A 16,886-nucleotide genomic window follows, 5' to 3' on the forward strand; every position below is an offset into this window, starting at 1 on the left:
TACCATATCATCTTCCTACTAAGTAACCTCCTACCATCTACACTGTATGATGCAGCACCATACAAGGAATGGACAATTAATAAAAGTTAATGGCTATAAACAAACACACCCTAAACAGTAGCCCTCTTTATGAAGGCTTTACTAGATATACTCACAAAAATAAATTCTGAAAACAGCAAAAAAATATTATAACAAAAACAATATATAATACACAAAATAATTATGTGAAGGGAGTTTTCTCAAAAGCTTAATATCAAATGCTTACCTGACACATCTGCTCCTCAATTTTGTCAAGTAAGAGCCTTGGAATATTGATAGCAACATTAGTTCCATCTAAAGTATATTGGTTAACAAGACTAAGGACTGAAGTAACAACTTCTCTCTCTTTTTCCAAAAACATGAGTGTTTCATTCACTGAAGCCCACAGAGACCGAACCTTTGAAAACAGAGACAAACAAAATATTAAAGTCTATACATAATCTGTACATACATTAAAGAAATGCAAACACAAATATATGCTCACTCTGAGGAACAAACGAAGTATTCCTAGAATGACTTCTGGTGAAAAAATTAATTAACTGTCTAAAAGCACTGATATTACTTCCAAAGGAGCTTTAAAACTAAGGAATTTCTCAGGAGAATCTAGCCCACTACAATTTTCAAAACAAATCTAAGAAACCTTACACTGCCAAGATGCAATCAGCATTTCCTGTGTTCTGACATGCCATCAATCTAATGGAGATTTTTCAGAGAAATAATAAAAGATTTTCAGGAGAAAAAAAAACACTACAGATCAATTTTAAGAGTCATTCAAGTTTCAAAAAGTTAAAATGTGAGAAACCATGCTTCTTTAAAAGCAAAGAATCTTAGGGATATAGTAACCTATGTTCATTAAAATTCATGTATAAGAATGTTCATAGCACTTCTATTTGCAATAGTCAAAAACTGCAACCAACCCAAAGGTCTACCTAGAGTAAAAAGAGTCTATTGGGCTATATTCATAAAAACGAACACTGTACAGCAATGAGAATGAACACACTACAACTACATACACAACAGCATGGATAAAACAGCAGGAGTGAAAGAAGTCAAACACAAAAGAATATGTTCTATATATTCCCATTTATATAAAGTTCAAGAACAGGCAAAACTAATCTTTAGTGTAAGAAGTGAGGAAGAGTGTTTACTCCTGGGGAAACGGTTATAAACAAAAGGGGGCTCAAGGCTCCTGGGGTGTTCTGGGATGCTTGTAAAATTCTGTTCCTTCAACTGGATGCTGGTCACCTGCATATGTTCACTTTGTGAAATTCTATCAAGTTATACACGTATAGTTTTTGCGTTTTTTTGTTCGTACATAATGCCTCAACAGAATTTACAATGTGGGAGGGAGGTGGGGAAATATGAGAATTATACCCATGTTAGAGTCTCTGCCTTCCTATGGTACAAGGTAAAGTTGTCCCCAAAGACTCACTGGCTGGCAGTCTCACAGGATGGCATTTCCCTGGTGAACTTATAAAGATCCAGGACCTGGTTCTCAGATTTTTCAAGTCTAGAAATTTTATCTTGTCAATGACTTAAAATTACCTGGACTCAGGGAAACTTAACAACATTAAGCAAACTCAGGAGAGACTGATATGAAAACTTTAGTAGGTTTCACACCAACCTATTAAATTTACAATCAAAGATACTGCCTTCAGTAATAGGGAATATTCGTCTTCACAAAGTTGTTCATGGAATAATTGGAAGCTCCATGAAGGAAGTGATTTTGCCTGTTTTCTTCATTGCTGTAGCTCTAATATCTAGAAGAATGCCTGGCACACAGCCGGTGATCAATAAATGTTCCCTGAATGAATAACTATTTGCTGAGGAGGGCACTCACCTTTTTCAGTGACAAAGTTCCTAGGAAGACAAATTAATACCAAAGCAGCTTGGTGATCATAGAATCAGAACAAAGAGCTTGAGAGAGATTTCATCCAAACACAAAGAAGGCCTAAGAAAATACTTCTATCCCACATCAAAGCCAGCTTCTAAAGGGCTCAGATCATTTGTTTCTGCCAGATTCCTCCCTACTGCCAAGCCAGCTTCAATGTGACTTCTCATTTTTCTTCCATACTTACCATCTCCCTTCAGTTAATGTATTTTATTTAGATAAATTAATACTACTGATTAAGTTACAATCAAGCTGAACTTTTCTTGCTGTCATGAAAGATTTTAAATTAACCAGATTTAAAACTGCTTTTGTATATATTTAGTCTTATAAATTATAAGCTAATTTTTTCAATTATATTCAAGCATTTTAGAGGTACCCTGTTGATATCTTTATATACCACTTGTAATGAGTAAAAAAAAAAAAAGTAACAGTGCTACAAAAAGAAAAGACAGAAAGAGAATATTACAAGTCCAGCTGAATAAGCAAACACTGCATATCACAGGAGTAAGAAAGATTAAATTTCTCCCTTCAAAAGTTGTCTCACCTTTTGAATTTTCTCTTGTATATTACTTTGTTCATCATAGGGCTCCATTCTAGTTAAAAAAATTAAATCTCATTAGTCATATAAAAAGTTGCATGGTAATTTACCATCCAAAGAAGTACTTGATCTGCAAACCCACCAACAACTATGCCAATTAAAAACAAAAATAAAATTCTAGCTCAAAGCAATAATAATTTATTAGAATAACTGGACTAGGAATCAGAATTATGTTCTAATCCTACCATCATCTAGCTATTGATATATTATTTTAACTAATGTTTCTGGGATTCACAGTTTCCTTACCTATAAAATGCAACAGCTAAACTAATATCTAAGGTAATTTCTAGCTCTAAAAGTCACTTACTTTTTTATTTGGTTTTGCTGTCCTATACATTCCGATCTCAAATTTCGTACTTGTTTAACTGATAATCTGCAAAGAAACATACAAAATGACAACTATAATTCCATTACAATTAATTGTTATAGCCCACTTAAATATTTTCCCCCATTTCATATCTTTGCTCAAGGCCCCTGAAGACTACTCTTCCAAATACACCCAGCCACCAGCTAAAGGACTGTAGACTCCCTTGAGTTACAGGAGTGATCTAACATACAGGCTGCTATGGAAATGGACCAAGACTTCTTGGCTCCTATATTCTCTGAGTAAAAATGTTGAAGGTCAATAACACTACTCTGCTCTCTCACATACCTAGGGGATAAATTTAAATGTTATCTAAGACAGTTAGGCAACATTGCAGTTTTAAGGTATAGCTTCTGTAATAGATATAGCATTTAAAAAGTTATCTTACTGTAGTTGTTGATAATTATAAACAATCAGACACAATCTATTTCTTGAGAGTAAGAACCCTGCCTGTCTTGTTTAATGCTGTAGGACCAGAACCTAAAGAATATCGGGCACACAAAAGTAACACACAAAAAAATATGCTATTTTAGATAAACCTAAATATAAAATAGTACGAAATGGTTAAAGAAACTATGGCATACCTACTTGAAGGAACATCTACTTAACAGATACTCAACAGACTATTAAGTAGACATTAAAAGTAATACCCTATGGCATATGGAAAAATTTACAGAATGAAATATCAAGAGAAAAAAGGATACAAAATAGAATGAGCACTATAATTACAGCTTAAAAATGCATATACATGTTAAAAAAAGAAAAAACACCTAAGAAATTGAATTTTTGAACTAAGGTGATCTTTTTCTTTTCTCTAAACGTTCATTGACAATATGACTCAAGCTTTAAAACATTTTATTCAGAAGGTATCTGCCTTTAAAATGGAAAGATAACAGCCAGCGGGGTTTGAAATAGGCATGGATTATTGCCGCTGATGACATTTGTTCAAAAAAGAGAGGAGTTTTCGTTGTCTAACTATCAAAGTATTACTTACTGTGCATTTTCCTGATATTTTCGGGTAACACAATCTTCTCTTTGCAAAATTTGTAAAAATTTGTTACGTGCTACATGGCATCTGGCAATGCACTTGTGCAAATCTTGTGGCTTTACATTAAATGTCTCTGCAAAATGTATGGAGGAATCTATATGGAACACAAGATCACAGAAAACTTAAACTTACAAGCTAATACATATCAAAAATGTTGGATTTCATTAATTGTAAGAGATTAACAACCTCATATAACTAACAACTCCTTAAAAGCTGGTGTGACAATGAAAAGATGTTCAACATCACTAATCATCAGGGAAATGCAAATCAAAACAACACTAAGATACCACCTCACGCCTGTTAGAATGGCTATAATCACCAAGACAAAAAACAACAAATGTTGGAGAGGATGTGGAGAAACAGGAACCCTCATACACAGCTGGTGGGAATGCAAATTGGTGCAGCCTCTACGGAAAACGGTATGGAGATTCCTCATAGAATTAAAAATAGAGATGCCCTATGATCCAGCCATCCCACTACTGGGAATCTATCCAACGCACCTGAAATCAACAATCCAAAGAGGCTTATGCACCCCTATGTTCACTGCAGCATTATTCACCATAGCCAAGAAGTGGAAGCAACCTAAGCGTCCCTCGACTGACGATTGGATTAAGAAAATGTGGTATATATATACAATAGAATACTACTCAGCCATAAAAAGACAAAATCGTCCCATTTGCAACAACATGGATGGGCCTGGAGCGTATTATGTTAAGTGAAATAAGCCAGAAAGAGAAAGACAAACACTGTATGATCTCACTCATATGTGGAATATAAACCAACACATGGACAGAGAAAACTGGACTGTGGTTACCAGGGCAGTGGGGGTGGGGGGTGGGCACAAGGGGTGAAGGGAGTCATATATATGGTGATGGACAAACAAAAATGTACAACCCAAAATTTCACAATGTTAGAAACCATTAAAACATCAATAAAAAAAATAAAAAAAAGCTGGTGTGCCAGATACACAAAAAGATACAACCAATTTCAACAAAAGCAAGGATGACATATTTTTAAAGTAGGCAACTAAAAAAGGATATCTGAAATTGAGTTGTTTTACATAATTAAAAACTTTTAGAGTCCATCTGCCTAAAATAATTCTTATTATCACAGCTTGACATATCCATGAACAAATACATTGTTATACATGAGCAAATTCATAACACGATCTTTTAACAACTAAGGAAGGAAATCAACTGAAAAAGATGAAGTGAGATCATATCACCTCCATTGCTGCCATCAGCTTTCTTCTCTTCCTAGTAAGACCAACACGATAGGATAACCAAATAAAACAGTCTTTATTTCTCAAGTAATTCTTGGCTATGTTACTAATGATCAAAGCAGACCCTAAGAACAATCCATCCAAACATTTCAGAGTCCAGGTTTTTACTTGTAATAAATGTAATAAATCCTACTTTAAGATGGCTCAATACAATAAAGACGGATATTCTGGAAAAAGGGGACCCCACACTGCACTTAACATTACTAATCCAGGGCCTAGCACTACCCCCAAAGAAACCACAAACAATTTCTAAATATTTAATAGGGATGAGTTCACTGAATGTAAAAGTCATCTAGAGACTGAACATGTTGGCTGGAATTGTTCTAAAGCAGAAATAAGACAGGGCCGCACCGTGGCTTAACGGTTAAGTGCACACACTCCGTTGCTGGCAGCCCGGGGTTCGGATCCCGGGCGCACACCGACGCACCACTTCTCTGGCCATGCTGAGGCCGCGTCCCACATACAGCAACTAGAAGGATGTGCAACTATGACATACAACTATCTACTGGGGCTTTGGGGAGAAAAAGGGAAAAAAAGGAGGAGGATTGGCAATAGATGTTAGCTCAGAGCTGGTCTTCCTCAGCAAAAAGAGGAGGATTGGCATGGATGTTAGCTCAGGGCTGATCTTCCTCACAGAAAAAAAAAGAAAGAAAAAAGAAATAAGACAAACCACGCTTAGAAGCCTTATGAATAATAAACTCTCGCTAAATCCAAACACACATATTTTATATATAAAATACTTTGGGTTACATGTAGTTGGAGTAGATCATCTATTAATAGAAAAACTAGTAAAATGCTTATGTTACATTTAACTTAAAATATGTAAATGCCTATAAAGCAAGATGACAGGTACATGTTTTAAAAACTCATGCATAGAAGATAAACTGGAAAAAAAGGTTTACATGTCACATTACAGAGAAAGGATAATAAATAAGAGCTCCTACAAATGAAAAAGATCAATAACTTAAGAGAAAGACAAAGGATATGAACATAGAGTACAAAAAGAGTATAAGTTGTTCTTAAATATATGAAACCATTTTCAATCTAACTAATATGAGAAATACAAATTAAAACTCCCCTGAGATTCAATTTTAACCCATCAGACTGAAAAGATAAAAATATCTGATCACACACAATATTGGTGAGCCTTTGGGAAAATAGACACTCACCATACATTGATGACAGAGATATAAACTGTCCAACCTCTACAGAAAATAAACTGGTAATAACTAGCAAATTACAAATGCACAATTTTTTTGACCAAGCAAATTATCTTTCAGGATTTATACACACACACACACACACACACACACACACACACACATAATATATATACTTGAACATACACAAAGGATATATGTATAAAGTTTGTCACTGTGGCACTGTTTTGTAGCAAAAGATTAGGGAGAAAAGTCAAATGTCTGTCAGCAGAAGACTGATTAAATACATTATGGTACGTCTATTCAAATATACAGTTCTAAAGACAGAACGAGAATATGGAAGCTCTGTGAACTGACATGGGATGATCTCCAACATATACTGTTATGTAAAAAACACAGATTCAAAACCAGATGTATGTCACCATTTAGGGTTTTAAAAAAAAGAATACATACAATGCTTGCATTATTGATTACACTGACTGCTTCTAGGAAGGGAAACTAGTTAGAGAATAGACGTGGGAAGACAGACTTTTCACCTTATGATCTTTGAATCATAAGAAATACTACCTATTCAAAATAATTAAAACATATAGCATAATATGTGCATTAAAAAAGGACTTAAAGAAAAGAAACATTTCAATATTTTGTTTCTATGAATTAGCAAATAGATCATATTCCTTTAAAACAGCAATTTCTAACAAAAAAATTCCTACTATAAGCTGAACTTACTTTTAGAATGATTTTTTATATATTTTACTGCAACAAATCTTGCAAAATGATACATAAGGTGAATAAACTTAGGACCACCAGGAGAAAGAAATAGTGAGCCAACAACTTGAGGAAAGCTACTTCCACATTCAGCCTATGGAAAAAAGAAATAAGACGATTTGAAGACCTTATCAACAATAACATTTATATTTACATCATACTGTTTTTGAAACATAATAGGATTGATCAGGATTATTCCATTTGAACCAGAAGTTGAATTTTTGAATCTTTTCAAACTCTTGGTAGACTTGGTCACAAAAAATAATTACAATATAAAGCCACAATTATTGATACTATTTGGGGATATCAGCTAAAATAATCTATGGTCAAAAATGTTTTCTTTAGGGCCGGCCCCGTGGCTTAGCAGTTAAGTGCGCGCACTCCGCTGCCGGCAGCCCAGGTTCGGATCCCGGGCACGCACCGACACACTGCTTCTCTGGCCATGCTGAGGCCGCGTCCCACATACAGCAACTAGAAGGATGTGCAGCTATGGCATACAACTATCCGCTGGGGCTTTAGGGGGAAGATAAATAAATAAAATCTTTAAAAAAAAAAAAAGTTTTCTTTAAACAAAAACTGTGACATAAACTCCCAGGAACTCAAAAACCTACTTCATTGCACCTAGCCCGCAAAGCTGGTTTCCCAGAAATATATAGAATCCCAACTAAAACCATCAAAAAGCATTATTCTAATTAACATTTCCTTGCTTATACTGTTAGCATAAAAGCATTAAAAAGATTTCACCTCTAAAAAATTAACGTACAATTATACCTAAATAAAGCCAGAAAAAAAAAATTAATGTGTTTTTTTTTTTTTTTTGTGAGGAGATCAGCCCTGAGCTAACATCTGCCAATCCTCCTCCTTTTTTGCTGAGGAAGACTGGCCCTGGGCTAACATCCGTGCCCATCTTCCTCCACTTTATATGGGAGGCCGCCACAGCATGGCTTGCCAAAGCAGTGCATCGGTGCACGCCCGGGATCCGAACCGGCGAAGCCCAAGCATCCGCAGTGGAGCGCGCACACTTAATAGCTTGTGCCACCGGGCCAGCACCAAAAATTAATGTTTTTAACTTCTTAAAGTTTGCATCTTCCAGAAAGAGAATACTTACAGAAATCTTTTTTAACCATTCACAGCAATGCTTCCGGAATTCAGTATCACTTCTTTGGTCAAATGGAGGCCAACAAAGTCTTAAAATCAAAAATAAAAGCATTAGAATTATTAACAAAAAAACAAACAGCAAAATTTAAAAACATCAATCTCATCTCCTATACTAGAAACAATAATGCTAAATGAATCAAGGCTAACATTCATAGATTTCAACTAAAGATAGACACCAACCTGTAAAAAATTGGGTCTTTTTCTTTATAGTAAATATCTAGAGGGTTGAATTCAGTTTAGCACAAATAATCAATGATACGTATATTAAATGAAGAAATGTATCACTCTTAAAATTATTGAAAGTCAGCTAAAGAAGACAACACTCTCAATGGAGTCACTGGACTAACGCATAAAGATGGTATAAATAAATTAATATTTTAAGCCTGGAAAAAAAAAAGAAACATAAATGGTTACACATGAAGAGCACAGAAAAAGGAATGATATGAGAGTTTTTGACTTCTAGAGATAAGCCATATCATAGTTGGTGGGTGCTACTGTTTTGTGGGATAAGCAAGATATAAAATTATTAAAAAGAAAAGTTTTGCCTCAGCTTTAGTCAAAAATAATAGACTTTAAAATTTACCTATTGCTTTCCCTTGATAATCAGTTTTAATTTTTATTCCAAGGCATAACAATTTGTTTAGGACTCCATATTTTTTATACTTCTATAACATAACATACATCCCATATTCACAGAAAAAAATTAACTATGCATAGAAAAAAAGACTAAAAGGCAGAATGTCAACAGTAGTCTCTGGTTGTTGGGTTTAGGAATGATTTTTACTTCCTTCTTTACATTTTTCTGTATTTTCTGAATCGCTTAAAATGAGCCATATTTTGTTTATAATCAGGAAAAAAAATCAGAAAATCTATTCTTATTTGGGCAGAGGAAGCCCTATATCTTAATGATAAGGATATCCAAAAAATGTTTCAAATATACCAGCTTTCCCCATCACTCACAACTTTGAAGAAAAATATTATGAATAAATTATCAAAAATAAAAAACAATGCCCTAAAAAATGGACTTACTTGTTGCTTTCCCATATAAGAGGACGATGGCACAATATAAATATTAAAACAAATTTGAACATTTTTTCTGACAGAAGAAAACCAAATTACATGCAAAACAACTTGAAACCAAAGCTAGTAGGTATTCACATTTTTATCTCCTTCTTAAACTATTTAATATTCAACAGCATATAACAAAAGGCTAAAATTAATAGGAATGATTTTTGCCTACAGAACTTGACATTTTAATATATACAGTCATGCATCGCTTAATGATGGGGACAAGTTTTGAGAACTAGGTTGATTTCATCATTGTGCAAACATCACAGCGTATACTTACACAAACCTAGATGGTGTAGCCTACTACATACCTAGGCTATATGGTACTAATTTTATGGGACCACCATCATATACACAGTCCATTGTTGACCAAAACGTCGTTATGTGGTGCATGACTGTGTATCATTGACAAAAATAATAAAGATTTACAGAGACCTAAAAAGTAAAAATAGACAAAACAAATAACATTGCCTACAAGAAAAGGAGTAGGGCAGGGGGTAACGAACAAAAAATATATACATATAAGGCAAATTGACTGTAAAGATAGATTGGTACCAGTTAATTGTTTTGCCTAATAATTAAAACTATGAAGAATGTTAGTAAGTAATTTTATAAAACAAAATCTATCTTACCTATGTAATATACAATGATTTCAAGATATGTGAGGTGAAGACAAGTACCAAAGAAAAATCACTCAGATTTATAAAGGCTAAGCACTAAATTTTTAAGACTCAAACCTGATTTTTGTGACATCCACTCAAAATAACAGTCAAAGGTCAAAGTTGAAATTCTGGCTTATATAAAGGCATAGTCTCTTTTCAAATCTGAGAATGACTTCTTACAAAAAGAAAATGAAATAACTTTTACTCACTTGAAAACTTCTTTGGTGAGAGACTGGTCCAGCGTTTGAAACAAAAAATAAGCAACTATTTGAAAGGCATCACGGTTCAGCTTGTCAAACATGTTCCTAGTAGTTTAAAAAGAAACAGAAGCAGGGAGGAAAAAAAAGGAAAATGGTTAATAAAACTAAACATCACCAAAAGCTGTATAAGAGTTTGACGCAAATTAATATTTTTCATTCTCTTCAAGAGTTCGATGCAAATTAATTTTTCCCATTCATGTACATTTTTATAATGAATTAACAAAACCATACAACAAGACTTTATTTTCTGATTCTGAGAACACAGATCAAACAGAAGAAAAATAGTAGAACTTGCTTTATTGCAACAAAAACATTCTACATAAAGAAAAGGAAAGCCTAATTAGGTGGAGAGAAAACCATGATGAAGATGATAATACCAACCACATTTACTGAATAACAATAAATAGCTAATATTTATTGCATTGATTATTTGCCAGATATTATTTTAAGCCTTTTACAGGCAGTAACTCATCTAATCTTCACCACAATCATATGAGGTTAAGTACTGTGCTAGCTGCTTTAACATGGATTATTTTATTTAATCCTCAGAAAGCAGTTTGATTACCCTTACTATACAGATGAGGATATTTAAATCTAGAGAGGTTAGATAATTTGCCCAAAATCATATAACCAGAAAGTGGAAGACCAGTGTTTTGAAACATGTCATCTGACCCCAGAGTCCAGGGTCTTTACCATTACATTTTATTCCCAGAACCATCCTTCTAATTCTAGCAAGTCCCTTAGAGTTTCTATTGTCCTGATTTTTCCTAACTAGTCAAGACAAAGCCTAAAAAATACAATACAATAAAAAAAAAAAACTAAAACTAAACCTTATAAGAAATGTGACACAACTATAAGGAATCAAGAGTTAATACGAGGGGCCGGCCCCGTGGCTTAGCGGTTAAGTGCGTGCGCTCCGCTACTGGCGGCCTGGGGTTCGGATCCCGGGCGCGCACCGACGCACCGCTTCTCCGGCCATGCTGAGGCTGCGTCCCACATACAGCAACTAGAAGGATGTGCAGCTATGACATACAACTATCTACTGGGGCTTTGGGGGAAAAAATGGAGGAGGATTGGCAATAGATGTTAGCTCAGAGCCGGTCTTCCTCAACAAAAAGAGGAGGATTAGCATGGATGTTAGCTCAGAGCTGATCTTTCTCAGAAAAAAACAAAAAAAAACAAAAAAGAGTTAATATGAGGGCAGCATTGCAGCCACTTGGCCAAGGTCATCAGCCGCTGCTCTACCCTCGATGTCCAATCCTCACACCCCTGTCCCAACCCCCAGGGGTCATGTAGGTATCTGGTAGGACATGAAAAATTCAGGCTTCGAGGACTGCCAGGACAGGAGGAGGACAGGTTTCTGAACTTCACCTATGGCAGCAACCTGCTGACAGAGAGGATCTACCTTGGAAACCACGTTCTGCTGCATGGCCCACCTGCAGGATTTTAAGCTTGACTTTGACAATTTCCAAGGCAAAACAAGTCAAACTTGGCATGAAGGTATAGCCATTTTTCAAAGTCCCAGCGGTGAAGCGTGGGGAGTAGTATGGAAAACGAACAAAAGCAATTTAAGCTCCATGGATAAGCAAGAAAGGATAAAAATGGAACACATATCCCAATAGAAGTTAATGTTTACACTCAAGAAGGAAAAGAAATAACTTGTCAAAGTTATCAGATAAAATATTAGAAGAGCGGCCAGCCCAGTGGTGTAGTGGTTAAGTTCGCACGCTCCACTTCCTGGGCCTGGGGTTTGCAAGTTCAGATGCCAGGCGCAGACCTACGCACCACTTTATCAAGCCACGCTGTGGCAGGCATCCCACATATAAAGTAGAGGAAGATGGACATGGATGTTAGCCCAGGGCCCATCTTCCTCAGCAAAAAGAGGAGGATTGGCAAAGATGTTAGCTCAGGGCTAATCTTCCTCACCAAAAAAAAAAATTAGAAGAGTGTTCCCCATTACCCTGGTATAAAAAGATCATTTGCATGGGAGCAAAAGAAAATGGTTTGCACTGGAGTATCAAAAGAAGTTAAAAGCAACAGAACCAAATAACTATACAGGAAAGGTTTCAGAAGAAACTGAAGACATTATCAAAAAAGAAGAAAACAAAAACTCATCAGAACCGAATAGAATATTTCCAAGGATATTCTATGTGCTAATATAAAAGATTTTTAACATTTAGAACAGAGATCTGAGATATTTCCATGTTTAATACATTTTCAACAATGATCTGAAGGGATATGTCACTTGAGTGATTCCTTGTTTCCAGATTCTAAAAAGAAACTGGGTTAGGAGCCAGGCAATTAAAAAAGGGGCTGCGAAGCACTGGAATGCACGAGAAATAGATGTGAGTACTCTGAACAAACAAAGCTATTTTGTTGAGTTGTAAAAAAAAAAAAAAACAGTTAACATTAAAGTTCCCATGCTCATCCATATGTCAAACCACTCTCTTGTCCTTAGAATGTTTATATTCCTCAACAAACATAAATGAAGTTCCTACCTCCTTACCATTTCTCAAATCAGTTATTTTTTCACATAGCATCCTGTTCTCTTCTCTTTGACACTTATAATTTTTAATAAGGTATTTGCTGAAAGTTTGTTCACTCACTAGACTAAAATTCTGTAAGGGAAAAGTTTATGTTTATTCTGTTCACCACTGTATACCCAGGTCCAATAGTGTGTCAATTAATATTTATTGAATAAACAAATGAATGAATCACCTTTTCTTCCCATTCCCACCACCACGTTAGTTTAGATCTACCTAAGTGCAAAGCCCTGATTCCCCCTCTACTCCATTCTCTGTAAGACAACCGGAATGAATTTTCCAAAATGCAAACCTTTTGGGCAAATACCTAGGAACAGAATTGCTCGATTACATGTTAAGTCTATGTTTAACTTTATAAGAAAAGTGGTTACACAACTACACGCTCACGGAAACTAGAAACTCACAGAACTGCACACCAAAAAGCATGAATTTTACCACATATAAATATAAGTGAATAAAAAATTTTAAAAAATTTTTAAGTAAACTTGATGCCACATTCATGCTTGAAGCATTTTAAAGGAGACATCTGTTTCAAAATGGTAGACCCCTCCCAATAACCCACTGAAATGCCTTTAACAACATAGGGTGGGGAAACAATCAATGATGGTGTAGGGGGGGAAAAAAAACTGCCATCACTGGACCAGAACTTGAAAGACTTGAACTAATTTTCAAGGCAGAAAGCAGATTACAATTGGATAAACCAGAGCAGAGCAAACTAAGATTGCTAAAATACTGGAGAGAAGGATGCAGTGGCAGTGGGAACTATTCTCAGTGGAGTCCTGGAGAAGTGTTAAGCTTCTCTACCAGTACGGAGAGAGGAGACAGTGCTGTGGTCATCAAACCATGTGACATCAATGGAGTATTTATTAACACATACCCATAACCTGATAAATGCTATCCACTGGTTGTCAATTTTTAGAATTGATTTCTAGACAAAGCACTTACACGTGTAAATAGTAAATATACATGTAAATAGCAACTTCTAAACAAATAGTTACCAAACAAAACAATTACTGTTCTAAACCTTGACAATAAAACAGTTACAATACAGCTGAAAAAAGTCAAGAAGAGGGAGAAGGCAGAGGAGAGTAGGAAAGCATAGGTGAGCTAATTAATTATCTTATAAATAATAGCTACCTTCACTGTGAAATTACATAGTGGGGAATGAAGACATACTTTTGAGATTGATAAACCAAGAAATAGTGGTCTAAGCACATTATTAAAATACTGCCACTAGAAGAACTGAAATAACATAATTTCAAAAGTCAAGAAGATTGAGAAGGGCCGGCCCGTGGCTTAGCAGGTGAGTGCGCCCACTCCGCTGCTGGCGGCCCGGGGTTCCAATGCGGGCACGCACCCACGCACCACTCCTCCGGCCATACTGAGGCCGTGCCCCACATACAGCAACTAGAAGGATGTGCAGCTATGACATACAACTATCTACTGCAGCTTTGGAGAAAGAAAAGGAGGAGGATTGGCAATAGATGTTAGCTCAGAGTCCATCTTCCTCAGCACAAAGAGGAGGATTAGCATGGATGTTAGCTCAGGGCTGATCTTCCTCACACAAAAAAAAAACATTGAGAAGAACAGGAGATAGCCTATGTATCCTAAATCTGCCTTGGCCTATAAGGAGAAAGATAATAGAGACTGTCTAAAGTTGATATCTTAAGACACAGAAATATAAACAAAGTATTTAGATTTACTATCATAACATTAGTGGCAAAGTAGGGAAGGGGCTTTTACTTTTCATCTTAACACCCTTCTCCACTGTCTTTTGCTAACTGTGGCATACCTCAGTTTCCTAATTCAAAAAAGTAAAAATTATAAACTAAAGAGCACACTGGAAAGCTCTCGAGTCCTAAAGGAGTTTGCACATACTGATCCCACGTCCCTCCACTACCACCTCGCCACTCCTCTCTCGACTTCACAGACCACCCAGCCTCACCACCGAAGCAGGATTAAGCTGCCCCTCCAGGTTTGCCCAACTGCTGACTCTACCCCCCGCTACAAAGCGCTCCCGGCACGGTTGCGTTTGACAGTGTCTCTGCCACCAGGCTGGAAGCCACTGGGAGCAGGGGCTTTGTAGCCAGGGCCTGGCACACAGTAACTGCTGGACTAGTTGGTTCATCCACCTGCGAGGTCCGGGAAAGGGCGGGTCACCCCGGCGCGCGCAGGCTCGGACCCCCCGCCCGCCGGCCCCGGCCTCCTTACACTCCGAGGTGCGTGTGCGACACGATCTTTCCGCAGGCAACGGTCGCCGGGCCTGGCTCAAAGCCGAGCGCCTGCAGATACCTCCAGAGATGCTCCTTCTCGAAAGAGGTGACCCAGGCCGAGCTCATCTTCGCGGTAGGCAGTGTGCCTGCAAAGAAAGAAAGCGCAGGCCCCAACGGCTCCGAGGGCCCTCGGACTCCCTCCCTACGGGCAGCCTGAGGTCGCGGCGGCTCCTCCATTGCCCCCGCCTGCTGCTCTCTCGCCCGGAGCCATTTCGCCTCAAACGGCCGTGAGTCTCAGGGAAATGGAGCCTCTAATGGTAGCACCGCACAGCTGCCTGAGAGAAGCCGCCACAAACCGAGACTCCCGCGCTCCCGGAAAAGCGGTAGGCGCCGGCGCCACCTGGCTTCTGGAGGAGGAGGGACTTCCCCCGCAGACTATATCTCCCGCCATGCAATGCGCCTTTCTCTCCGTCGCTTCCGGTCAGGCTCAGCCGAGAAACTACAAGACCCACAGCGCTTTGCGTGGCTAGAGAACTTTTTTGCGCCTGCGTAACAGCAAGCAGTATCTTGCGGGGCCTTACGGCTTCCCGCTTTCCTATCCCCGTAGTCTTTGTGGTACGTTTTGTTCGTATAGGCCCTTTCCGTCAGATGAAAACCATAGATGGAGGACTGTGCCTCGGTGTAATAGAAAAAGCACTGTGTTCCATCCTCAGCTCTTCTCACTTCTGTGTGATCCTGAACACCGCAGGTCTTTTATTAGTAAAATCATCTATGCCCTCTAATGCTGAATGTTCCTTTCATCTTGCTCTGAAATCTGGCTTTCCGCTAAGCGTACAGCTTCCCCCTGCAGCGCTCTCAATTGATGACTGTTTTCTCTCCCACACCAGATATACAACAGGACCTGGAAATGGAGTGGATATTCTACTTATTTCTCATTGCCACCTCTGGCAATTATTGCCTCACTAAAACCCCCAGCTCCTTTGAAGTTTATGCTATCACCCACAACTCTTACTTGTGGAGGTCATGTGTAAGAGCTCCCGGTTGCTGGACCCCATTCTGAGAAAATTGAACACTCAACTCTGTGTCCCTCCAACATTACTCCTGGGATAATTTTTGGTGATTTCTTTTTTCTTTTCTTTTTTTTTTTTTCTGGAGGAAGATTGGCCCTGCGCTAACATCTGTTGCCAATCTTCTTCTTTTTTTCTTTTTTCTCCCCAAAGCCACAGTACATAGTTGTAAAATTGTAGCTCTTCTATGTGGGATGCTGCCTCAGCATGGCTAGATGAGAGGTGAGTATGTCCGCACCCAGAATCCGAACCGACGAACCAGGGGCCTCCGAAGCAGAACACAAGAACTTAACTACTGCTCTACCAGGCGGGCCCCTGGTGATTTCAATAACCATGTAGGTCACCTTTCCAATGCCCTCACTTTTCAGTTCCTTGACCTCTTCTCAGCTCCCTAGCCCCTTTCTCTCTCTGCCAGATTGATCTGGTTAAGTCCAGTTCTCTGCTTACTCCACACCCGTCGCTTAGCAGATAAACGCAATTATGTGCCTGGTGTCACTCAAAATTCATGACAACTCAAGTGGGCTCTTAGGCCTGCCCTCTCCACCCTATTATTTTTCCCAAATCTCACTTTCCACACAATTATACATATCTCTTTCCCTCCCTTAAACTTCCAATACTTCCTTTCCGCTCCTCACTCTCATTGGTGTCCTTCCTTTGTTCTTAGTTAATAGATGCTTCCAGAAAAGAACTTCCATCAGCAATTTACCAACCTGCCTATATCTTTGCCAATGTAGTCTTCCTTCTCTCTTATTAATCTGGGTGAAT

General features: G+C 37.8%; 1 protein-coding gene across 2 annotated transcripts in view; it reads right to left on the reverse strand.

Annotated features, from left to right (window-relative positions):
* Positions 1 to 15,431, reverse strand: part of HAUS6 (HAUS augmin like complex subunit 6) — a 31,917-nt gene extending 16,486 nt beyond the window's left edge. Inside the window, exons 1-8 of one of the 2 annotated variants that reach the window (XM_058565868.1) lie at positions 15,053 to 15,431; positions 10,248 to 10,343; positions 8,259 to 8,337; positions 7,112 to 7,244; positions 3,887 to 4,013; positions 2,836 to 2,901; positions 2,475 to 2,523; positions 266 to 436 (exon numbers count right to left, since the gene is read on the reverse strand). In XM_058565868.1, coding sequence (XP_058421851.1) covers positions 266 to 436; positions 2,475 to 2,523; positions 2,836 to 2,901; positions 3,887 to 4,013; positions 7,112 to 7,244; positions 8,259 to 8,337; positions 10,248 to 10,343; positions 15,053 to 15,291 — 960 coding nt within the window. In that variant the 5' untranslated portion in view covers positions 15,292 to 15,431. Of the gene's footprint in view, positions 1 to 265; positions 437 to 2,474; positions 2,524 to 2,835; positions 2,902 to 3,886; positions 4,035 to 7,111; positions 7,245 to 8,258; positions 8,338 to 10,247; positions 10,344 to 15,052 lie in introns of both variants that reach the window. The other variant, XM_058565867.1, reaches the window with a different exon arrangement.
* Positions 15,432 to 16,886: the final 1,455 nt, after the last annotated feature.

Source organism: Diceros bicornis, chromosome 22, assembly GCF_020826845.1.
Source record: "Diceros bicornis minor isolate mBicDic1 chromosome 22, mDicBic1.mat.cur, whole genome shotgun sequence".
In the NCBI taxonomy this organism is placed as follows: domain Eukaryota; kingdom Metazoa; phylum Chordata; class Mammalia; order Perissodactyla; family Rhinocerotidae; genus Diceros; species Diceros bicornis.